At 44.3% G+C, this 26372-nt stretch overlaps 1 protein-coding gene across 1 annotated transcript; it reads right to left on the bottom strand.

Annotated features, from left to right (window-relative positions):
* Positions 1-4028: 4028 nt before the first annotated feature.
* COMMD4 (COMM domain containing 4) lies at positions 4029-9715 on the bottom strand. The gene is made up of 8 exons (XM_021693910.1): positions 9665-9715; positions 6070-6141; positions 5794-5859; positions 5592-5631; positions 5192-5311; positions 4946-5026; positions 4442-4618; positions 4029-4354 (listed from the first exon to the last, which is right to left on the bottom strand). Exons 1-8 carry the CDS (start codon positions 9665-9667, stop codon positions 4314-4316), a joined length of 600 nt encoding a protein of 199 aa, XP_021549585.1. The 5' UTR covers positions 9668-9715; the 3' UTR covers positions 4029-4313.
* Between the last annotated feature and the right edge of the window lie 16657 nt (positions 9716-26372).

Here is a 26372-nt window from a genome sequence, read left to right as displayed (position 1 = left end):
TCCAGTTACCAGCTGGGAGGCGCTGGACTGTTTGTGTGAGGGGATTCTTTAGCAAGTATCATTTCACATCATGTAAACTTTTCACCTAATGGCTCTATCATCCTCGATGATCCTTGCCTCAATCAAGTATTTAACTGGGAATTACAAAGTGGTGGTTTTCTCTCATTCCATGTACCTTAGCTGGAATTCTTTTGTAAAGAGCTTTACCTTTGACTAAGGCCATTTAGTTGTCCTGAAATGTTAAAAAGATAGGATAAATTCTGAATTCCTTCCCTCTAATGATCAATTTTCAGACTAAGAATTTGGTGCAGTAACTTCCAATGGTGACAAATTAGGGGTCACTCGGGGTTTTTTGGGGGGAGGGACTTTGTCTTTTATCGACTCTTTTCTATTACCAATTCATGGATTTTTGTTTTACATTCAACACCAGGAAACCCATTGCCGCCCCTCTCTGACCCCCCACTGACTGAAGGAGTACCTATCAGGCACTGGGACTACACACACACAGGAACACAATTCCCATCCTTAAGAGATTCACAAGGGTAAAAGAGGCAAATGAGTAAACACAAAATGACAATGCCATATTACAACCTGTGGGAGTCTGTGACAGCACAGAAGAGGGAATGCAACCTGGGAAATCAAGCTAATGTGAAACGTTTGAAGAGACTTAGAATTTTCTGTGATCTTTAGTCTGCCACTTTATTTTTGTTTATTCCACTTCTCTTTTGTTTTCTTCTTGCCCTCCTGTGGGCTACCTGAATTTTTAGAACTCCAGTTTGACTTATCAGTTTTGGTTTTGAGTGTAGTACATTGCACAGCCTTTGAGGTAGTTGTTCTAGATACTCTACACACGTACTCGTCACAGTCCGCTGGTGTTGACATTCTAAGTGTAGAAACCTTGCCCCCTTTACTCTTTCCTATTTATAATAACCTTACATATTTCCTCTACATACTTTAAGAACCACATCCAACAATGTTTTATGTTTTGCTCCAACTGTTGAACATAATTTAAAATGCTCAAGGAAAGTCTAACTGCATCCAAAACTTCACTCCTTCCATTGTTCTTCCTCCCTGACGTTCCAAGATTCCTTATCATTTCCTTTCTGTTCAGAGGTCCTCCTTTTGCCTTTTTTAGGTTAGGTCAGCTGGTGACAAACTATATTAGTTATCCTTCATCTGAGAATATCTTGAGTTCCCCCTTTACTCTTGAGGTAATTTTCACTGAATACAGAATTCTCAGTTGACGTTTTTCTTTCAGACCTGAAAAATGTGCTTCTTCCTTTGGGCCTCTGTGGTTTCTGACAAGAAATCCACTCATTTGCTTTCCCCCCCATAAGGTAAAGTGTCATTTCGCTCTTGCTGCTTTCAAGATTTTTTTCTTTTCTTTAGTTTTCAGAAGTTTGTTGTATGATGTACCTTGGCATGGATTTCTTTGGGTTTAACCCAAATGGGATTCATTCAGCTTCTTGACTCTGCAGGCTTAGGTCTTTGGCCATACGGGGGAAATTTGTAGCCATGATTTCTTTGCATGTTTTTTCTCTTCCACCCTCTTTCTCCTCACCTTCTGGGACTCTGATGACATGAATATTAGATCTTATGTTACAGTCCTGCAGGCTCCGAGGCTCTGTTTGTTTTCTGTGTGTTTATTTTCCAAACTATTTTCTGTTGATCAGATTGGGTAATTTCTATGATTATCTTCAAATTTATGGATTCTTTCTTCTGTTGTTCAGTCCAGGTCATTTTTATTACAGATTTCAGTTCTAAAACTTCTATCTCGGGGCACCTGGGTGGCTCAGTCATTAAGCGTCTGCCTTTGGCTCAGGTCATGATCCCGGGGTCCTGGGATTGAGCCCCACATCGGGCTCCCTGCTCCACGGGAAGCCTGCTTCTCCCTCTCCCACTCCCCTTGCTTGTGTTCCCTCTCTGTGTCTCTGTCAAAAAATAAATAAAATCTTAAAAAAATAAAAATAAAACTTCTATCTCATTCTTTGTATCTTCTATTTCTTTGTTAAGACTTGAGGCATTTTTGGGGCGCCTGGGTGGCTCAGTTAGTTAAGCAACTGCCTTTGGCTCAGGTCATGATCCTGGAGTCCCGGGATCGAGTCCCACATCGGGCTCCCTGCTCAGCGAGGAGCCTGCTTCTCCCTCTGACCCTCCCCCCTCTCATGTACTCTCTCTCATTCTCACTCTCTCAAATAAATAAATAAAATCTTAAAAAAAAAAAAAGACTTGAGGCATTTTTATGATGGCTATTTTTTTAAATTTTTTTAAAGATTTTATTTATTTATTTGAGAGAGAGAGAATGAGAGACAGAGAGCATGAGAGGGAGGAGGGTCAGAGGGAGAAGCAGACTCCCTGCCGAGCAGGGAGCCCGATGCGGGACTGGATCCAAGGACTCCAGGATCATGACCTGAGCCGAAGGCAGTCGCTTAACCAACTGAGCCACCCAGGCGCCCTATGATGGCTACTTTAAAATCCTTGCCATACAAGTCAGAGTTATCTTAGTGTTGGCATCTGTTGTGTTTTCTCATTCAAGTTGAGATTTTCTTAACTCTCGGTTTGTTAGTTTGAATCCTGGACATTTGGGGTTTTGAGACACTGGAACTTATTTAAATCTTCTTGGAGCACTTGGGTGGCTCAATTGGTTAAACACCCGAGTCTCCATTTCGACCCAGGTCATGATCTCAGGGTCGTGAGATCGAGCCCCATGTCAGACTCTGTGCTGAGCGTGGAGCCTGCTTAAGATTCTCTCCCTCCCTTTCCCCCTCCCCTACTCACACACTCTCTTAAAAATATATATATATCTATATATATATACACACACACACATATATATAATATATTTATGTATGTGCCAGGGGTGGGGTGGGGTGGAAGAGGGGCTGCAGTTTCTTTGTGGTGTGACCGGAGGAGAGCAGTTATCATCAGTAAGTCTCCTGTCTTGCCAGATGGCCCCTTTCCTGATCCCCTGGCTCAAGAGAGCATGCTTTGGTCGAGCTTCCAGTCTGTGTGCTGGTGTTTCTCAGGTTGCCAGTCTCCAGCACCCAGCCCAGGACACAGGGAGCAAAAAGGAAACCTAAGGACTGCTCTGCTCTGTTCTTCAGTTCCTCAGGATCTCAGCGAATCTGCCTTCTCTTCACCTTTCAGAGTCTCCTGTTTGTTTTATATGTAATGTCCAAGGTTTTCAGCTGTACTTGGTGAGAGGAATGGGGGAAGTGCATCTGTTCCATTTTTCCAGAAGCAGAGGTCAGGACGAGTCAGTCCTTAACTTTTTGATGCTTAAAACTGTCGCATCTTTGGCCAGTGGGACAAGCTGGCTCCTCCTGACAGCACTCGTTATTGTCTGGTAGCTTCCCTGCACCCCAAGATGTTCTAGGCCACTTGTCTTAGTTCAGGGTGCTGTCCCAAAATACCAGAGACTGGGTGGCTTCGACAACAGACATTTATTTCTCAGAGTTCCAGAGGCTGGGAAGTCCAAGATCAAGGAGCTGGCAGATTTGGTTCTTAGTGAGGGCCTTCTGCTTTGCTCTTCTCATGTGGCCTTTTCTCAGTACATGTTCTGGACAGAGTCTGTCTTTCTCTTCTTATAAGGGCCTAACCCCTTCATGAAGGTCCCACTCTCATGACCTCATCTAAACGTAATTACTATCCAAAGCCCCATCTCCTAAGACCATCTCATTGAGGGGTCAGGGCTTCCGCACAGGAATTTGGGAGTGGACACAAACATTCAGTCCCTAACCCCGCTCCTCTTGCCAATGAGCAGTTCAGGCAGGGACCCTCCTCTCTCTATCAAACGAAGATGGCAGGAAGAGCAGGGCTCTCTCCTTTCTCTACTCGGGGCATCTGGCACTGGGGCCGCGTGCTTACTGCCCGCCTGCAGACAGGGCCAGCACAGGACCGCGAGCTAGAACCCCAATTCTCCTCTCCCCACACAAGCTGTGTCACTGTGGTCCTCGTTCTGCCTCAACCAGTAGTTGAAAAGGGAGAATGAGTAATGGGTCAGGGAGGTCTGTATGTCACTTGGTTACTCTCACAAAAACCCTTCATCTGAACCCAAAAAGAAACCTGTGCACACACTCCTTCACACTTCTGTTTATTCTTCCTGCTCATGAAAACTGTTGACAAGTGACTTTCATGGGGGAGGGAAGGCAATGCTGGAAAAGTCCTCAGAATCCTGATGCTGAATTCTCAAGTGGGAACCTAGCAAGCCAGAGATCTGGGAGGCCAGGCCTCCAGGGTCCTGGAGCTGGGGCTACCCACGAAGAGGAGTTCGGAGGGCAGCGACTCAACATGGGCCCCAAACACCCTTCTCCTCAGCCCAGGGAGCTCATCAGGGTCTGAGCCTGCTTCAGTTCTGCAAAGGGAAGAGGTGAGCAGGTGGGTGGCAGCCAGGTGGGATCTGGGAGGGCCCCTCCCCCCTCCAGGTACAGCAGAGTCTCACCTGCCAGGAGGACCTGGAACTTGTCTGCTGAGAGAGACATGGCCACAGGCCGGGCTGGGGCACCCGAGGCAGCTGCCACCTCCAGCCTCAGGTGCACCATCGGTTCTTCCACGGACCGAAGCAGGCTGGAGCTCAGGGTGTAGTCCACCCGCCAGCCCACACCTGCCAGCCTATTCACTGTGAAATGGGGGGGCTCTCAGGATCACAGGCTGGCAAGCCACACTGCCCTCAGCCCACACCTGGCTCCACTCTCAACAAGGCTGTGGGACCTTTGAGGACCTCTCATCCCTCTGACCTAGGGAAGGTGTTCAGTAATCAGTAGCGAGATTATCCACAGCAGATGTCAGAGGAAAGAAATCTGGGCTGGAGTCAGGAGTCCTGGCTCCGTGACTGCTTGACATGTGACCAGGGTTAAGTCTTCTTTCTGAGAACAAGCACCTCCCATGAAGCATGTACCTTCTAGAATGGAGCCCAAACCCCACCCCGGCCCCCTCCCACACTCACCACGCAGGCTGCAGGCCCGCAGGTGCTCCTGTAGGGGGCTTTGCTTCTCCTCATAACAGCGACACAGGCTGGCTGCGTGCTCTGGGGACAGAATGGAGGCCCCCTGATGTAGCAGGTGGGGGCTCAGACTGCTCACAGGGCAGGTCTCAGGCTCCTGGCCCAGAGGGCAGGGCACATCTCAAAGCCACTTGGCGTGGCCTGCTGCCCAGCAGCCCCTGGCACACATGCCCGCCTGCATACCCGTACCTTTGGGGAGCCCCAGCTGCTGCAGTTCACTGGCCAAGGACTCGCCATCCACACTATGCTTGGCCGCACTGGAGAGGATGAAACTCAGCACTGCCACCGTGGCCTTGACATCGCCCGACTCTGGGGGGGGGGGGAGCCCGTGGGTGGGGGAGGGGGTGTCACTGTGGCCTCAGCCACCTTCTTGTTGCCCCACTATCTTCAGCTCACAGCACAGCAGTGAGCACTGCTACTGCCCTCCACCCCCGAAAATGGCAGAGGGCGGGACTGGCAACCCCGTTCGTCCCCCTCTGCTGAGGCAAGTGCGGCAGGACAGGCTGCTGGGAGGAGGGGCCTCTGTGCTAAGCCCCAGGCCAAGTACCCGCGGGGGCCCAAAGGTCTGCGGACTCAGTGGGGTACTCACCAAACCTGGCATCAGCGGTGAGCTTCAGGATCTTCTCGTACTATGGGGAGAGGAGGCCCTCAGGGGGTGCCAGGCCCCTGCTCACCAGCCACTTGCACCCCAGCCTGCATCCTGATCGCCCACCTCCCTGGGTCTGGTGCACTTTCAGGGCAGTAGGGATCACAGGGTCATGGGGCAGTGGGGTGCTGGGCCCCGCACTCACATCAATCCCCTGTCCCAGAAGTTCCTTCAGCACTTGGCTACACAGCAGCCTCAGCTTCACGGAGGACTGGAGGGGAAGGCCTTGCATGAGCCCAACTGGCCCACCCCACCCCTCCATGCTGGGGGGCTGGCCACAGGACTAGAATCACACAGCAGGCTAGGACAAGCTGAGGGCACTGAGGCCCCAACCTCAGAGTGACCTCACCACCCTCCATCCCCAAAGCCCTCATCCCCAATCCCTGCCTCCTCCCACCCTAGAAGACCCCGTGCACTCAACAATCTTGGCCAGCGTGCTGATCTCCGCCAGGACCCAGTCAGGACAGTCCAGATCACCACAGAACCGGAACCTCTGCACAGGAGTGAGGCAGCCGGTCAGGATGGAGGGCTGAGGTGTGGCCAGGTGTCTCCCCCATTATTGCTCTTCGGGGATCCCTGCTCCCTGTCCAACATGGATGCCCTCTGGCGACTTGTTCTCTCCTATCACCAGGCTGTTTAGAGAACCCTCTCACGGACCCACCTGCCACCGAACCTTGCTCTGCTGCCTATCCTAGGCATTCATGTGTTCGGCAAACATTGACTGTGGCAAACTTCTCTGTGGCAGACCCCAATCTAAGTGTTGGGGGTACAGCACAGAACAACGTCCTTGTCATGACGTTGGTGACCTCTCCCTTCCTCCTCCTTCTCCTCCCTGGCTCCAGCCACACTGGCCTCCTGCTACTCTTGTTACACCAGGCACTCTCCCACCTTGTCCTTGCTGCCCCTCTGCACACCCTGTTCTCACGCCTCATTCTGGCCTCTGCCCAAATGGGTCTTCTCTGACCATGCTTCCTTCCTCCCTCCCTCTTTCCTTCCTTCTTCCCTCCCTCAATCCCTTTTTTTTTTTTTAAGATTTACTTATTTGAGAGAGAGCACGAGAAAACGAGAGGGAGGGGCAGAGGGAGAGGGAGAGAGAATCTCAAGCAGACTCTGCACCGTGCGCAGAGCCTGACCCAGGGCTCGGTCCCAGGACGCTGAAGATCACGACCTCAGCGGAAACCAAGACTCAGACACTTAACCAACTGAGCCACCAGGCGCCCCTGACCATACTTTCTAAAACAGCCCCTTGCACAAGGAAATTTCAGAGGCCAGTGGGTATGTTCATTATCTTGATCGTGGGAACATATACATTTCAGAACTTACTGAACTGTACATTTATATGTGTTATTGTTGATTTTATCTCCGTAAAGCTGTTAAAAAATAAAACAGCTCTTCTCCATCATGCTCTAGCCCCTATCCTTCTTTCTTGATCTCCACAGCAGACATCACATTTATTATTTATTCAAGGTCTGTCTCTTGTTGGAATGCAAACCCACCCTGTCGGCCACATCTTGTCAATATCCTCCATTCCCTGGATCAATTGTCCTTTGTCCTGTCTGCCTGACAAAGCTCTAGGGCACAGCAATATACATGTCCAGCTTTCCACACCTCTTACATGTGGGCTGCTTACAGATGCTGGGAACAAAACCCCACAAACTGAGGACGCCTCACACCCACGTTCTCCTGATTCTGCTGGGCCCTCGGTGCAGCCTGGCAACACCATGTCCTCTACGTGGCCCTACCAGTCATCTTCTCAGCCACTTCAGACCTGCTTCACAATCCTTCAACCACCAACCCTCTTGCTCTTTTTCACCTGACCCCACGGCACTGGTGCTTCTATGTGGGCCTCCCATGAAGTCCTCTAGCCGTGGTCACAAATGACTGTCACTAAATCTGGCCTTCCTCTTACCCAACTCCTGCACAGGAGTGAGGAAGCCGGTCAGGATGGAGGGCAGCATCCCACATGAACCCGTCCTCCCTGGTGAAGCAGCATATTCTCCTGGATTTCTCCCTGTCCTGACCTCGGTCTCATTTGCTGGATCACCCTCCTTCCCCCAATCCCCAAAAGGTGATCTCTGCACACTGCCTGCATCATTACTCTGGGGCAGGGGCCTGGGACAACTGGTGAGGAGATCGGGTATTAAGGACAGTCTTGCACTTCTGTCTCTATTTCAGGAGTTTTTAACCTTTTTCTGCCATAGCCTCATCTGGCATCTGGTGAAGCCTATAGGCCTTTTCCAAAACCATGTTTTTAAATGCATAAAATACATAGGATTGCAAAGGAAACTAAGTTATCAAAATAGTCAAACAAATTGGTGATGTGATGTTGTAAGTCTAATACCCATCATAACTTAAAAACGATCTGCATAAATATGTGAACAATGTCATCAGCTGTAATATGATACGAAAATATCTCTAATTTCTATTGGTGACGAAGTCAGAGGTGCTGTTGATACTGGGGTTGGTTGCCAACATTCACAATTGAAGGAAATGCTAAATTTCAGTTTGAAGTTAGTGAAAATTAAGATGTGAGATTTTTCCTAAGTTCACGGGCCCCTGACTTCAACCCACAGAAGTCTTTTACCATCTCTGTATTCTTTACATTTTTTACAAGAATGTGTTCCTTGTGTAATTTCTTAAAATGCTGGCATTTCTCTAGGTTCTGCCCTAGGTCCTCTCTTCCCAACTCACATCACTGAGATGTTACATGTTTTTAGACTTACAATGACCACCTCTGTGCTGATGACTCCCCAATTTATAAATGCATTGTAGCTTCTCTTCTGAGCCTCAGACCCTTAAATCTAGACTGTCTTCTAGCCAGCTGCACCTGGTGGCTCGCAGAAACCTCACACAGCGCCACCTATCAAAGTTAACGTTTGCTCTTTGCCCGGAAACATGCTCCACGTCCTGTGTTTCCCACCCCACTGAGCACCACCACCTGGGAGCCAAGCCGACACCCCGCTCTCCCTTTTCCCTCATGCATTTCCCCACTTCTAGCTCCACTCTCTCCGCCCTAACTCAGGTCACCACCATCCCCTGGGGGTCTGCTGCCCCAGCTTGGGCTCTCCGCTCCCCTCCTGCTCCCTCTGCAAGTCAGCCGAAAGGATTTTCCTAGCTTCCTAGTGCCCTCTTCTTAAAGTCTAAACTCCTTTCCGTGCTCTCAAGACACAGCAGGATTTGGTCTTTGTTACCTGTCGAGCCTCCTATCTCACTAACCTTCAACTGATACCCTTCCAGCTAGGTAAGTGCATCCACTCCTAGCGAGCCATGCTCTCTCTCACCTGAAGCCTTTGAACATGCTGTTCTGTCTGACGATAGAGCCCCCCTCCCCAAGCCTCCTCACCCCTGGGACACAAACTGCACTGCAGCCAGCCAGTTTTCTTCCCTGCCCCCAGGCCCTCCAGTGGCTGTCACCCTCAGGAAGCCTTCCTAACGCTACTCACAAGGCACAGTTAGGTCCCTTCCCCTCAAGTCTTAACTATGACTGCCAAGTCAAGCCTCTTGCAGTTTAAGCCCCACTGCCTGGCACACCGCATGGTGTAGAGTAGGCACGCAAAGCCTGTTGAAGGAATGAATGGACGGAGGAGTTGAGAAGCCCTTTCTGGCTCTGGGAAGGGTGAAAGGACTTCCGAACAGGGCGGAGACTGAGGCTCATTCTACGCAAGTTCTTCTCCAGGTCGCACAGGAGGGCCGGGAAGAGGGCACCTCTGGGAGGTCGTCCGGGGGCCGAGGAAGGCCTGGAAGCGCTCCCGCCCTGGGCAAGCTCCACTTCCTGCCCTGGGGGATGCGGGCCCTTCCTTCCCGCCGAGGAAGCACCGGGACTCCAAGCCCGCGGCCTGCCCGCCCTGCTAGCCGGACGCTCGGCCCTCACGACCGCACCCAGGTGTCTGCCGAGGGGCCGGGGCTGCCTCCACCTCCCCGCCCCGGCGTCCACCCGCCCGCGGCCGCATAGGCGAGGGTCGGGGGCCTCCCTGCCCGCCCCGGCGCCCCGGCTCCGGTCACCCCGCGGCCCTCACCATCGCGCCTGGAAGCCGGCCCTCCTCCTCCGGGTGCGCCCGGTCAGCTGACGCGGCGGTCACGTGGTGTGGGCGGTGCCTCCACGGGCGGGGCGGGGCCCGGGCGATCGCCGATGGCGGCTCTGGGAGCTCCGGCGGGAGAGTGATGAGCTCGCTGTCTGTCTCCCCAGAACCCCTTCCCGGAAGTGACCGGCGCCATCCCCGCCTCACGACGCGGTTTAGCTAGAAAGAGAGCGTGGGAGCCATAGAATGTGTTCGACTTAAGGGAGCAGGAATCCGGAGCCCTTTCCGGATCTTGGAATGATGCCCTTGTGAAGGAGGGTTCAGGTCGTTCCCTGTTGCCCGCCAGTTAGCCGTGCCCTTATAGATAGCTATAGGCTGCGCTGTGGCTAAAGGCATTTAAAAATTTTACTGAAATATGATACACGTAGAGAAAAATGTACATGTTGTAAGTATAAAGCTTAAATGAATTTTCATAAACTGTACAGCCTACGTCCCCAGCACCCATGTAAGGAAACATTACCAGTGACCCGCATAGCTCCTTCGAGTGCCTGAGTATTTCATTTCATTTTGATGAATTCCTCTTAGTTGCCTTAGTTACAATTGGCTGTAACAATTGACATGCTCGGAACTCTCCCTGTGGCTTCACCAACATTAGATGTTTATTTTAGTTTTTCTCAATCGAATGGGAGAAAAATAGGTTGTTTTAAGTCGCATTAGTCTGCTTACTGGTGAGTTTGAGCAAAGGATGGACTAGGAAAACTAAGTTTTCAATATTCACTTAAACAGGTAAAAACAAAACAAAACAAAAAACAGCAACAGCACCAAAAATATCCTAGAGAATAGACTGATAACCAGAGAAGAAATTGAACAATTTGAGATCTCTTTTCGATTACATATCCCACCCCCCATAAACCAGGCCCAGCTGGTTTTATTGTTGCAGCCTTTCAAGCTTTCAAAGGACAGAACCCATCGCAATTAAACTGCTCCATAAATAGAAAAAGAAAGATTCCCAATTCATGCTAAAATCGATCTCATTTATAAAGACCTTTTTAAAAATCATAAACATCAGCATGTTGAAGTCAACAGTGTGTTAACATACTACACTATGTCAAAGAAGAACTTCATCTTAAGAATTACAAGACTGGTTCAACTTCTGTTTCATCATGTTAATAGGTTAAAGAAGAAAACATTGTTGAGAGACTTGGAAAACCATTTTTTATTCAAAAGGAGAAAAAAGAAAAATTGGGAATAGGTGGAAACTGCCTTAAATTGATAGAGTATCTGAAAAAGGAAAGAGCAAACATGAGACTTAACATCAGACAAAGTATTTAAATCTGGAAACAAGGCCAAAAGGTGGGTGGTGTGTCCTTTTAATGTCATACTGGAGCATTGTCTCACAGATTTGTTTCATAAATAGAGATTATTTGACTATTTAGAGCAGTGGTTCCCAGACTTTACAGTGCATCTGTGTCACCCACAATGCGTGGGGAGACAGAGGTGCTTCCCACCCTCGAAGTCTCTAATTAAATAGATCTGGGATAGGAAAGGAAAATGTGCAATTCCCTTAAGTTCCCAGGTGATGCTGATGCTTCCGCTTTGAGGACTACACTTTGAAAACAATTAATGTAGGAAAATGTACCTGATAAGTTATATGTTAGCTTATAGATTTCTGTCTAGTAGAAAAGATAACCCCAAAGATTACAGTTTTATCGCCCTGTAAGACATCAACAGGCTTTCTCTCTAATTCAACACACACTAGAAATGCTTCTTCTCAAAATGTTACTTGAACTTGCTTTACCATCTTACTGATTCCCTCATTGATTAAATATTTGACACGCGTTCTTTCATTTTTTGTATGACAGTCATGTTTTTTACTTTTGGCAAATTAAACTTTGATACAGTACACTAGCCCTGAGCAGGAGCTACTCAGATACTTCAATCCTAGATGACTCCCATTAAAGTCAGTAGCAGTCATATGCCAACATTACTATGATCCAACATTATGCTAGATGCTTAGGCCAGTGATTCTCAGCTGGGGGTGATTTTGCCTCTCAGGGGTATTTGGTAATGTCTGGAGATATTTTTAGTTGTTACAACTAGGGAGTGCTGCTGGCATCCAGAAGACAGAGGCCAGAGATGCTGCTAAACATCCTACAAGGCACAGGACAGTCCCCCATAACAAAGAATTATCTAGCCAAAAATGCCAATCGTGCTGGTGTTGAGAAACTCTAATTCTAGATAAATAAAACATGGGAAAACCATTAGCATAAATGTTGGAAAAGAAAAAACTCGTATTTGCAGATGACAGTCTATCTTGAAAATTCAAGAGAAGCACCTGAAGAAAAACTAGAAGTCATGGAATGCCAGCGGGTGGTGGAGGGTGGGGGGCTGGGGGGGTGGTAGAGCATTGTGTGAGGCTCTCCTGGCCTACCTGGGGCAGAGGAGTCAGAACCCCACAGGTGGAGAGCTGGAGGCAAGCAGGGGAGCCCAGGCCACATCTGTCTGACCTCCTGTCAGCCTGAGAGAAAGCCAGAGGTCCCAACTGGAAGGTCTTGAAAGCCCTGGCCTGGCCTGGGGGCGAGGCTGGGGGAGGGGCAGGGTGAGCCCAAGCCACTGAGCCCATAAGGGGAGGACCCCAACCAGAACCCAGGAACACTGGGACTTGCTGAAGACCCTATTCATTTGCTTCACAGACGGCAGTGGAGAACCAGTCCAGCCTCTGGCCAGGATGTGTTTTTGGCTTCTAACACCAAGGCCCACCTTACCTTTCCCTCTCATCTGCAGCTGGCTGCCACAGTTGAACAGCCCCACATCAAAGGTGAGTGTCTCCCTTAGGAGGTCCGAGGGACTGGGGACACAGGAACCAGGGTCAGCTCCTTGGGCTGGACCAGGTGGCCAGTCACAGACAAGCCCCAGTGGACCTTCACCATCAGCTGGGCCCTCCTGGACCACATAGCTGTGACTGGGGCAAGGGCGCTCTAGGGCCCTGGGGGATCCTAGAGGGATTTCAGGAATGAGCTCTTCCTGAGACTGACCCTCCTTGCAGCACCCGCAGCAGCCTGATCACCCCCAGACACACTGCAAGCCCCAGTGTGAAAACACTGAGCTTTGTACCCACCCCACCTCTTACACTTGGGTCCCTGCCCAGGGGGCTGCTAAAAGGGGAAATGGTTCCACCCATTGGGGAAAGGTCTTAGGAAGTCACCTTTTTCAGGATTGGCCTTTCCTTCCTTCCTTCCTTCCTTCCTTCCTTCGTCCTTCCTTCTTTCCTTCCTTCCTTCCTTCACTCACTCACCACATACCCACTGTCCACTTCTCTAAGACAGGCTCTGGGATGATAGGTCAAGCAGAGTGTCTGTCCTGAGGAGTTCCCCTCTCTGAGACCATGATGTCCTCCAGTGGGCACCCAGGGCTGGGGGAAAGGGGAGGCCTCACTCACAGGAGGTGATGGTGGGTGTGAATGTGGAGGGGGCAGTGGGAGCAAACTTAGGGTGAGGGTGTCCAGGCAGAGGGCTTGTGCATGGAGGGCTTCCTGATTCTGCCAACTATAGTCAACCCTGGCTAGATCACAAGGAAAGTCTTCATGTTTCTTAAAAATGATATTTAATACATTAAAATTATATAACTAGGGGTGCCTGGCTGGCTCAGTCAGTAGAGCATGTGACTCTTGATCTCAGATTTGTGAGTTCAAGCCCCACATTGGGTGTAGAGATTATTTAAAAATAAAATCTTAAAAAAAAATAAAAAATAGGGGCGCCTGGGTGGCTCAGTCGGTTGAGCGACTGCCTTCGGCTCAGGTCATGATCCTGGAGTCCCGGGATCGAGTCCCGCGTCGGGCTCCCTGCTCGGCGGGGGGTCTGCTTCTCCCTCTGACCCTCCTCCCTCTCGTGCTCTCTGTCTCTCATTCTCTCTCTCTCAAATAAATAAATAAAATCTTTAAAAAAATAAAAAATAAAATAAAAAAAAATAAAAATAAAGTTATATAACTAAAAATGATTATCATAATAAAAATCACAAAATACAACTAAAAGTCAACCTACAGTATGGGAGAAGATATTTGCAAATGACATAACTAGTAAAGGGTTAGTATCCAAAATATGTAAAGAACTCATACAACTCAACACCCAAAAAACAAATAATCCAATTAAAAATGGGCAGAAGACATAAACAGACATTTCTCCAATGAAGATATACAGATGGCCAACAGATACATGAAGAGATGTTCATCATCACTCATCATCAGGGAAATGAAAATCAAATACACAGTGGGATATCACCTTACGTCTGTCAGAATGGCTAAAATCAAAACCACCAGAAACAACAAGTGTTGGTGAGGATGTATAAAAAGGATCCCTCTTACACTGTTGGTGGGAATGCAAGCTGGTGCAGCCACTCTGGAAAATAGTATGGAGGTTCCTCTAAAAGTTAAAAATAGAACTATCCTATGATCTAGCAATTGCACTACTGGGTATTTACCCAAAGAATACAAAAACACTAATTCAAAGGGATACATGCACTCCTATGTTTATAGCAGCATTATTTATAATAGCCAAATTATCGAAACAGCCCAAATGTCCATTGATTAATGAATGGATAAAGAAGATTAGGAGGGGTAGATGGCCAAATAGACAATGAAAAAGTGCTCAACATCACTCGGCATCAGGGAAATACAAATCAAAACCTCAATGAGATACCACCTCACACCAGTCAGAATGGCTAAAATTAACAAGTCAGGAAACGACAGATGTTGGCGGGGATGCGGAGAAAGGGGAACCCTCCTACACTGTTGGTGGGAATGCAAGCTGGTGCAGCCACTCTGGAAAACATTATGGAGGTTCCTCAAAAAGTTGAAAATAGAGCTACCCTATGACCCAGCAATTGCACTACTGGGTATTTACCCCAAAGATACAAATGTAGTGATCCGAAGGGGCATGTGCCCTCCAATGTTTATAGCAGCAATGTCCACAATAGCCAAACTATGGAAAGAGCCTATATGTCCATCAGCAGATGAATGGATAAAGAAGATGTGGTATATATATACAATGGAATATTATGCAGCCATCAAAAAGAATGAGATCTTGCCATTTGCAACGATGTGGATAGAACTGGAGGGTGTTATGCTGAGCGAAATAAGTCAATCAGAGAAAGACAAGTATCGCATGATCTCACTGATATGAGGAATTTGAGAAACAAGATAGAGGATCATAGGGAAAGGGAGGGAAAAATGAAACAAGACGAAACCAGAGAGGGAGACAAACCATAAGAGACTCTTAATCTCAGGAAACAAACTGAGGGTTGCTGGAATGGAGGGGGTGGGAGGGATGAGGGGGCTGGGTGATGGACGTTGGGGAGAGTATGTACTATGTGAGCACTGTGAATTGTGTAAGACTGATGAATCACAGACCTATACCCCTGAGACAAATAATACATTATATATTAATAAAAAAATTTTTAAAAAGGGGGGAAATGAGGAGGGGTGCCTGGCTGGTTCAGTCAGTGAAGCATGCGACTCTTGATCTTGGGTTGTGAGTTCAAGACTCACTTTGGATGTAGAGATTACTTAAAAATAAAATATTGGGAAAAAAAGAGATGTGATATATATACACATATACACATACATACAATGGAATATTACTTAGCCATAAAAAAGAACGAATCTTGCCATTTGCAATGACATGGATAGAGCTAGAGAGTATAATGCTAAGTGAAATAAGTCAGTCAGAGGAAGACAAATACCATATGATTTCACTCATATGTGGAATTTAAGAAATAAAACAAGTGAGCAAAGGGAAAAAAAGAGACAAACCAAGAAACAGACTCTTAACTATAGAGAACAAGCTGATGGTTACCAGAGGGGAAGTTGAGGGGGTGGTGGTAAAAAAGGTAATGAGGATTAAGGAGCGCACTTGTTGTGATGAGCAGTGGGTAATTAAAATAAAAACCTAAAAAATTTTCATTTTGAAATAAACAAAAAGGCATGAAAAAATCACAAAATATAGAAAAGTTAAGGAAACAAACAAAAAATTAGTAAACTCCATCTCTCCCTAAATAACTGCTCTAACAGCCCTTTCTGATTTTTTTTCCATGAACATGCAAATGTGACATAATAAGAAATATATATTTGGTCTCTGCTCTCAGTTCCTGACAGAGAGCAAGTAAATCCCTTGGAGTTTCCTAGGTAATAGGAGCCTCTTTTGTTTTAATGAGGTGGCTCTTAGTGGGTTCCTGGATAGTTTTGCGATGGGGGCTGGTCACCAGGAATACCAAGCCATGACTAGAAGCTTGGAGAGGGGCTAGAGATTGAGTTAATGATTGATCATGCTTTCATGACGAAGCTTCCATAAAAATCTCTGAGCCACAGAGAGCTTCCAGATGCTGGGGGGTAGCATATCTCAACTCAGTGGAGACAGAAGCTCCTCCTCTCAGGACCCTTCCGCATCTCATCCTATGTATCTCTTCATTGGGCTGTTCATTTATACCCTTTATAATATAGTAAACCAGTGAGTATGTTTCCCCTAATTCCTGTCATCTGTTGTAGCAAATTAACTTGAAGGGGTTGTGAAAACCTTGATTTGTAGCTAACCAGACAGGAGTGCAGGTAACTGGGGAACCCCCTACTTCAATTGCTGTCTGAAGTGGGGGCAGTCTTGTGGTACTGACTGGGACTGACTAAGTGTTAAGAACCCTTAACCTAGGGCGCCTGGGTGGCTCAGTTGGTTAAGCGACTGCCTTCGGCTCAGGTCATGATCCTGGAGTCCCGGGATCGAGTCCCATGTCGGGCTCCCTGCTCAGCAGGGAGTCTGCTTCTCTCTCTGACCCTCCCCCCTCTCATGCTCTCTATCTCATTCTCTCTCTCAAATAAATAAATAAAATCTTTAAAAAAAAAAAAAAAGAACCCTTAACCTATGGGTTCTGATGCTAACTCTGAGTAGACAGTGTCAGAATTTAATTGAATTATAGGACACTCAGATTTTTATGGGTCTGCTTGTGTTGACTAGTTTTTATCTTAATTTTTGGATATACTTTCTTCATCACATGTCTAGTAAATATTTTTTGATATGTTGAACATTGTAAACATACATTGTAGAAATTTGGATTATGTTATCTTACTCTAAATAGTGTTGAATTTTGTTCCAGAAGGCAATTAAATTACTGATGGATTAACTTGATCATGTATATCAAGGCTTGGTTTAGGTTTTGTTAGGGTGTGTCTTTTTCCATTTTGCCCTTATTCCTAGGAATCTTCCTTACTCCAAAAGCATAGCCTTCTAGACCCTCATGTGAATGTCTGCGATGTTCACCAAGATCTCTCCACTCTGGCTGGGTCAGAATTCCAATGTCTCTCCAGTATCCTGTGACCTCTGAAATATCTGTTTCACTCTCAGCTCCCTGGGAGCTGTTTTCTGCTAGGCTTTGCAGAGTCTCAGTTCACATATTCACAGTTAGGACTTGACCAAGGGGCTGAGGAGAATCTCTGTAAGATTTCTGGGGCTCCTTTGTAACTCCTTTCTGGTACTCTACCATACACATTTTAGCAGCCCTGAACTCCAATCTGTATTTCTTCTACCAAGCAGGACTAATGCTGTCTACTGAACTCCATTTCCTTGTGCCATCATTTAGGGCTTGGAAACGTCTTCCAGGCAGAAAGATGTGGAACCCACTTCACATTATTACCTTCTCTCAGAGATTGTAACCTTGCACTGTCTATTGCCCAATGCCTGAAGAAAATTTCTTTATACATTTTGTTTAGCTTTTTAGCCTTATGATGGGAGGCTATAATCAATACTCCATCATGGTCACAATCCCGAGAAGTGCTATTATTCATTCCGTTCTAAAAATTGTTGACCAACAATTCTAAGAAAAATGGGAAAGACATATAAAAGTTCAAAGGAAAAAAATGCAGATTCTCCTGACACATGCAAAAAGATACTCAATCTCACTGATAAGAAAGATACAGATTAAGACTAAATGTAGAGGGGCACCTGGGTGGCTCAGTTGGTTAAGCAACTGCCTTCGGCTCAGGTCATGATCCTGGAGTCCCTGGATCGGGTCCCGCATCGGGCTCCCTGCTCAGCGGGGAGTCTGCTTCTCCCTCTGACCCTCCCGCCTCTCATGTGCTCTCTCTCATTCTCTCTCTCTCAAATAAATAAATAAAATCTTTAAAAAAAAAAAAGACTAAATGTAGAAACTTCTACTTATGGCCATTATGGAGTAATAATGAGTAGATTTACCTCCCCATTTGAACAATTAGAAAAACTGGACAAAATACAACAGCCCTCAGACATTAGACAATAGGTAGAGCAGAATTATGATTTCTAAAAGAAGGTGAACCTTACATCTTCCTCATTTTACTGCTGGAAGCAAATAACAGCCTGCAACCCCGGGAGGGGGAATCCAAATAAAGCCCAGCTCTCTTGCTGAGTTGAGATGGGAGACTGGAGTTTAGGAAGATCAAGGCAGATAGAGTCTGTGAGCAGAATACCAGAGAGGAGGGTGCTTCAGAGAGAGAGCATGAGTGAGCACATTCTGGAGAAATACAGAAGATGCCTGAAGTATTTGGCTCGGTACTGACATATACACACGTGAGAGAAAACAAGTGTGGGGGGTGAAAACTGGAAAGTGGAAGACCAAACAATTCCCAGAGCTTATAAGAGACTAGAAATAATTCCTATTTTCACTAGCCAGAATAGGAACACCTCCTAATACACAGGACATTGAACAGAATCCTTAAAAAAGTTTTGTCTTAACAGGGGTGCTCAAATAGCACTGGGATAAAGGCTGCTCTGAGGTTGTCCTAACAAAGCTTGAAAGCAAGCCTTGAATAGATCTAATTTTTTTTAAGTAACTTAAACGATGTGGGAAGAAAGTCCAAAACTATTTGAAAGAAAATGACTCAATTCAGCATCTACATCAAAATCACAGCATCTATCACCTAGTTAAAAATTACCAGGAATGCAAAGAAGGAAGAAAATAGGAGCTATAACAAGGGGAAAAATCAATCCATGGAAATAGACCCTGAAATGATAGAGATTATGTAATTAGCAGACAGAGACATTTAAAAACAGTGGTTATAAGTATGTTCCATGTGTTCAAGAAGGTAGGGAAAATCTGAACATGATGAGAAGAGATAAATGAAGGATATTAAAAAAGGAATTTCTAGAGACAAAAAGGGTTGACAAATGCATGGGATTAACAGATTAGTCATTCCAGAAAAAAGATCAGTGAACCTGAAGGCAGTGAACTTAAATAGAAGCTATCCAAAATGAAAGCTAGAAAAAGAGACTGAAAATGATAAAGAGAACATCAGTGGTTTGGGAGACAATATCAAGAGGTCTAACATACATGTAATTGGAATCCAAGGAAGAAAGAGGAAGCAGACAGAAGAATATTTGAAGAAATGGCCAAATTTTTCTGACGTTGATGAAAACTGTAATCCCACAGATCCAAGATCCTCAGTAAACCCCAAGGAGAAGGAAACCACACCAAGGCATATCATAGTAAAATTGCTTAGAAAAAAGTGATAAATCTCTTTAAAGAAGGTAGAGAGTAAAGGCTTATTATGCAGAGAGGAATGAAAATGACATCAAACTTCCTGTCAGAAATTACGTAAATTAAAAGATAATTGAGGGATGCCTAGGTAGCTCAGTTGTTAAGCATCTGACTTCTGCTCAGAGTCCTGGGATTGAGCCCCAAATCAGGCTTGGCGCTCAGTAGAGAGTCTGCTTGTCCCTCCCTCTCCCTATGTCCCTCCCCCCACTCGTGCTTGCTCTCTCTCTCTCTCAAATAAATAAAATCCTTTAAAAAAAGATAGTTGAATGCTATCTTTAATATGCTGCAAGAAAAAAAAAAAAAAGCCATCCCCCTAGAATTCTATATTCAGAAAAAAAACACTTTTATTTATTTATCTTTTTTTTAAAGATTTTATTTATTTTTTGACAGAGAGAGACAGCGAGAGAGGGAACACAAGCAAGGGGAGTGGAAGAGGGAGAAGCAGGCTTCCCGCGGAGCAAGGAGCCTGATGCGGGGCTTGATCCCAGGACCCTGGGATCATGACCTGAGCCGAAGGCAGATGCTTAACGACTGAGCCACCCAGGCGCCCCAGAAAAAAAAAAACTTTTAAAAATGAAGGCAAAATTTGTTAAATTCTCAGCACCCAAAAGAATTAAGAGAAAAATGGACTGGCATTATATAAAACAAGCAATCTTTTTAAAAAATTCTGTTATATCTCAATACAACAATGTAGTAATAGAAGTATCATAGAACATAAAAATAAAAATGAAGGCAAAATAGAGTTTCACACAAACAAAAGTGGAGATAATCACCAACAGACCTGCATACAAAAAATGTTAAAAGAAAATCATTGTCAGAAGAAAAATGATACCAGATGGAAATGGAATGAAGAACATTGAAATTATAAATATGTGGAAGAATATAAAAGATGATATTTTCTCATTTTTGGTCTCTAAAAAAACATTGACAGTTTAGAGCAAAAGTTACAACAATATGTTATGGGTTTTACATTTACATAACAAATGTAGAAGTAAAACAATTACAAGGATAGCATAAAGGACAGGATGGGGGTGTTGGGGAATGGAAGTATAATGCTGTAAGGTGGTGAACCCTGCTGAGGATGGTCCCACCTGGAATATTGTATTGCTCCTGGCAGTGGGGAGGGGGCAAGTTCCCAGATTTCAACTTGACCCTTCCTACTATAATGATTCCTATCCACAGGTCAGAGAATAAATGTGAGCACTCTGTTAGTTCTACCCATACTTATCTCAATTGTTTAGAAAGAAGAGAAGTGACAATAAGGTGGGGCTATGGTCTCATTGGATTCACCATGAGATTGAACTCATCCAGGGCTCCATTCATTACCAGCCCTCCACATGTCCACTTTTAATGGATGGCATTGTGAGTCTCATGGTGCTAGTGCCAACTTCAGTCTTGTATTAACAACCCTCGAAAGATCTAGGTATTCCCTTTTCACCAGATATTTACCAGTTACTTTGGTAAATGACCATGGATCCCATTGGGAAAGGATTGAGGTAATATTTATTGAATATACATGTGGTAATTTTGCAGGATCTTTTCTCAAGAATACCCAGCCTCCCCTATGTTCAGTGGGCTATTGGCCTCAATTGTCTCAGTCTGGAAACTAGGCAAGGGATTGCAGTTTTTTGTTGTTGCCTTCTGCTTGCCAGCTCTTGGTTTGGTTTGGTTTATCAAGTCAAGCAATATTCTAGCCAACTGCCCATATAACCTGACTCAGAAATATCATCAGTAACACCACCACAGATTCCTGAAGATCAAGGGCACTGTGGTTCTCACACCAGCCTTGCTGTCAATCAAGTTAATTACATCCACCTTTTTGTTAATGGTTAAGTCCCATTACCTGGCCTCTGCTGTTCTGGCATCCCACCAATCCCAATGACACTTAAAAAGACTGGTTTCATGGCAGCATCTTCTACTGTCAAGCCTGACCTACAAAGACTCCGATTTATTGAGTCTCAAAGACTTAGGTACCCCCCTCACTGGTGCCCTCCTTATTAATTAGAGAAGCGTATTCCTTTGAGCCTTCTAAAGGAACATAGTCAAATGGTGGATTGTCTGCTTGCATATATTAAAACCATTCTAACATTCCTACCTCCCTGAACCTTCTGACTCCTTCCTTTGGGATACTTTGGGAAAGCTGTTATAAAATCTCCACCTAATTTACTGCAGTAGCCATCATGTCTATGCTTCAAGGAATCATTCCAGCAGTGTATTAGAGCTCCAGGTGTCCCAGCCAGGACATTAAATCCTTAGACACAGGAGAATGCTCCCAGGTCAATAAATTCTCACGTATATACCTGTTATTCTACCCTTGATCCAGCACCCTCATCTTCTCTTACACCCGCCCCCCTCATATTCTTCCAGTACATATTAGACAGCTCGTGCAACTCTTTTGGTAAGTTGTTTCACCCAGAGCAGGACTGTACTTGTGATCTTGAGTCATGATGAGGACTGACCCTAGGTATTGGTCTGGTAGCAATATGGGGAGGCAATGAGGAGGACACACTTCATCATTCTGTAAGGCATTCAACTCAGGGAAGGTTTTTGCCTGGTCTCCAGGCAGAGGGAGGCTGCTCTCTTCTAGCAAGAAGCAGGGCAGCTTCTAGTCCAGAGCATTCAGAGTAAACTGGAAGTTCAAGATTCTCAGGTGTACCCACTCAAATCTCCCCATACCTATAACTTTTCTATCGGGGGCCTGAATTTAGTTTCTGTTTCAGTTAAGCCATACTTATAATTCATTTCCATGTCTAATTTCCTGCCCATTCTACTCTCCAGGGGCAGGAGAAGAGAGTTTCTTTAAATCCTGTCTTTGGCTTTGAATAGCCTCTCACTAGCAAAAGAGAGAATATTTCAAGCATCAAAAAGAACTGCAATGAACTGAAACACATAAAATACATCAAGAATCTATGACTGCTCTGAGTTGATAGCTGACTAAGTCAAGTCTGCCATTCTATTTATTTAGAAAAAAATAAGTTGGTTGACTTTGGAGTATTCTAGTGAACCAACTTTTATTGTAAAAACTGGTAAGTAAAATGGAAAGAATCAAGTATTTTTTTGTTCTGCTTCTCTTATATAAATTATACTTTAGGCTTACCAAATATGAGAACTGAAGAGGGAAAATTCTTTCTTTTTTATTGTGATGAAATACACATATAATTTACCATCTTAAAGATTTTTATGTGTATGGTATTAATACATTCACACCGTTGTTCAGCCATCACCACCGTCTCCACAACTTTCCGTCTTGTAATACTGAAAGTCTGTATCCAGTAAACAATAACTCCCTGTTCTCCCCTCTCCCCAGCCCTTGGCAGCCCCCGTTCTGCTTTCCATCTTTATAATTTCGACGACATTCAGTCCATCATATGAGTGGAATCATACAGTGTTTATCTTTTGTGACTGGCTTAATGTTACTTAGCCTCATGCCCTTAAGGTTCACACGTGTTATAGCATATTGTGGAATTCCATTCCTTTTTAAGGCTGTGTAATATTCCATTGTATGTATATGCTACATTTTCTTATCCATTCATCTGTCCATGGACACTTGAATTGCTTCCACATTTTAGCTACTGGGAATAATGCTGCTACAAACATAGAGTACAACTGTCTATTCAAGATCCTGCTTTGAATTCTTTTGAATATATACCTTGAAGTGGAATTGCTGGATCATATGATAATTCTGTTTTTAATTTTTTGAGACTCCTCATACTGTTTTCTACACCAATGGTACCACTTTACATTCCCACCAACAGTTCACAATGGCTCCAATTCCTTCACATCTTTGCCAACACTTGTTTTCTGTTTGTTTGTTTTTCTATAGTAGCCATCCTAATAAGTATACCTTATATACCTCATTGTAGTTTAGATTTGCATTTTCCCTAATGGTTAGTGATGCTGAGCATCTTTTCATGTGTTTATTGGCCATTTTATATGTTCTTTGGAGAAATGTCTATTCAAGTCCTTTGCCCACTTCTGAATCAGGTTGTTTTGTTGTTGAGTTTTAGGAGTTCCCTGTTCTAGATATTAATCCCTTGTCAGATGTATGATTGCAAATCTTTTCTCTCATTCTGTGGGTTGAATTTTTACTCTGTGGATAGTGTCTTTTGAAGCATAAAATCTCTTAATTTTCATGAATCCAATTTGTCTATTTTTTTTTCTTTTGGTTACTTGTACTTTAGTGTCATAGCCCAGAAATTTTTAAAAAATCTAATGTCATGAAACTTTTGTCCTGTGTTTTCTTCTGAAAGTTTTATTTTATTTTATTTTATTTTTTAAAGATTTTATTTATTCATTTGAGACACAGAGATACAGAGAGAGAGAGAGAGCATGAGCAGTGGGAGAGGCAGAGGGAGAGGGAGAAGCAGACTCCCGGCTGAGTCAGGAGCCCAATGTGGGGCTCGATCCCAGAACCCCGGGATCATGACCTGAGCCGAAGGCAGACGCTTAACCATCTGAGCCACCCAGGCGCCCCTCTTCTGAAAGTTTTATTATCTTAGGTCCTACATTTAGGTTCTTGATCCATTTTGAGGTAATTTTTGTAGATGTGTTAGATCCTATTCAACTTCATTCTTTGGTATGTGGATACCCAATTTTCCCAACACCATTTGTGGAAAAAACTATCCTTTCCCCATTGAATGGTCCTGGCACCCTTGTCAAAAATCATTTGACCATATATGTGAGGGTGTATTTCTGGGATCTCTATCCTATTCCATTGGTTTATATGTCTGTCTTTATGCCAGTACCACAGTGTTTTGATTATTATAGCTTTATAGTAGGTTTTGAAATCAAGAAGTATGAGTTCTTTAATGTTGTTGTTCTTTTTGAAAATTGTTTTGGCTACCAATCTCACTTCCTTGAGATTCCAGATGAATTTTATATATTTTATATATTTTGGATATTAACTCTTTGTCACATATATGATTTGCAAATATTCTCCCATTTAGTAGGTTGCTTTTTCATTTTGCTGATGGTTTCCTTTGCCATGCAGGTGCTTTTTAGATATAGTCACACTTGTTTATTTTTGCTTTGTTGCCTTTGCTTTTGGTGTCAAGAGTTTTTCTATTTCTGCAAAAAATATCAATGGTATTTTGATAGGGATTGCATTGAATCTGTAGATTGTTTTGGGTGGTATTGACATTTTAACAGTATTAAGTCCTCTAACCCATGATCCTGAGATGTGTTGTCATTTATCCATGTCTTCTTTGTTCTTTCTGCAATGTTTTGTAGTTTTCATTGTACAAGTCTTTCACCTCCTTTGTTAAATCAATTCCTAATTATTTTATTCTTTTTGGTGCTATTTTAAATGAAATTACTTTTGCAAATTCATTTTTAGATTGTTCACTGTGTATAGACATATAGCTGACTTTTTTGTGCTGATTTTGTATCTTGCTATTTTGCTAAATACATTTATTCTAACAGGTCTTTTTGTATGTGGAATCTTCAGGGTTTTTCAATCTTCCTTTCCAGTTTGGATGTCTTTTATTTCTTTTTCTTGTCTGATTGCTGTGGCTAGGACTTTCCAGTATTATGTTGAATACGAGTGAAAGAGGGAATACTTGTCTTGTTCCTGATCTTAGAGGAAAAGCTGTTAGTCTCTCACCATTGAGTATTATGTTTGCTGTGGGTTTTTAATATATGGCTTTTATTATGTAGAGGGAATTTCCTTTAATTCCTGTTTTGTTGAGTGTTTTTTATAATGAAAAGGTGTTGAATTTTCTCAAATGCTTTTTCTGCATCAATTGAAATAATCATGTGTTTTTCCCCCTTTCATTTTGTTGATGTGGCCTGTTGATCAATTTTCATGTATTTAACCATCCTTGCATTCCAGGAATAAATCCCACTTGGTCTTGGGGGTATATCCTTTTAAAATGCTTCTGAATTCTGCTTGTTAGTATTTTGCTGAGGATTTTTGCATCAGTGTTTGTAAGGGATGTTGGTCTGTAGTTTTCTTGCAGTGTCTTTGTCTGGCTTTAGTGCCAGGGTTATGCTGGCCTCATAGAACGAGTTAGGAAGTGTCTCTCCTTTTCAAATTTTTGGGAAGTGTTTGAGAAGGATTGATATTAGTTCTTATTTAAGGTTTAGGTTGAATTCACCAGTGAAGCCATCAGGTCTGGGACTTTTCTTTGATGGGAAATTTTTGACTCCTGATTCAATATCCTTACTATTTATAGGTCTATTCAGATTTTCTGTTTCTTCATTAATTAGTCTTGGTAGGTTTTGTGTTTCTAGGAATTCTTCCATTTCATCAAGGTTTATCCAATTTGTTAGCATACAATTGTTCACCATACTCTTACAAACCTCTTTATTTCTGTAGAATCAGTAGTAATGTCCCCATTTACATTTCTTTTTTTTTAAAGATTTTTATTTAATTATTTGAGAGAGAGAGAGAGAGCGCACAAGTGGGGGAGGAACAAGGGGAGAGGGAGAAGCAGGCTCCCCCTGAGCAGGGAGCCCAACAAGGGGCTGGATCCCAGGACCCCGAGATCATGACCTGAGCCAAAGGCAGATGCTTAACCGACTGAGCTGCCCAGGCATCCCCGCCATTTACATTTCCGGTTTTAGTAATTTGAGTCTTATTTCTTTTTTTCTTAGTCCATCTAGTTAAAGTTTGTCAACTTTTTTAAAAAGATCTGTTTATTTATTTGAGAGAGAGAGAGAGAGCACATGCCCATGCATGTGAGTGGGGGGAGGATCAGAGGGAGAAGGAGAGAAGCAGACTCCCCGTTGAGCATGGAGCCCAATGCAGGGCTCTATCTCACAACCCTGAAATCACAACCTGAACCAAAATCAAGAGTTGAACACTTAACTGTGCAACCCAGCGTCCCTCAACTTTCTTGATTTTTATGAAGACCCACCTTTTGGTTTCATTGATTTTTTTGTTTTCTATTGTCCATTTCATTTTTCTTAGCTCTAATCTTTATTCTTTCTCCCTTGTACTAGTTTTGGGCTTAGTTCCTTTGTTTGTTATTAGGTTGTTGATTTGAGATCTTTCTTGTTGTTTAATGTAAGTATTTATAGCTACAGATTCCCCCTTAGCTCCACTTTTGCTTCATCTGATAAGTTTGGGTATTCAGTTTCATTCACTTCTAATTATCTTCTAATTTCCATTATGATTTCTTCTTTGATCTATTGGTTGTTTAAAAGTGTCTTGTTG

The sequence above is a fragment of the Neomonachus schauinslandi genome, chromosome 9, assembly GCF_002201575.2.
Source record: "Neomonachus schauinslandi chromosome 9, ASM220157v2, whole genome shotgun sequence".
NCBI lineage: Eukaryota > Metazoa > Chordata > Mammalia > Carnivora > Phocidae > Neomonachus > Neomonachus schauinslandi.
Note: the sequence above shows the minus strand (reverse complement) of the source record. Positions and strands in the feature narration are given on the sequence as shown.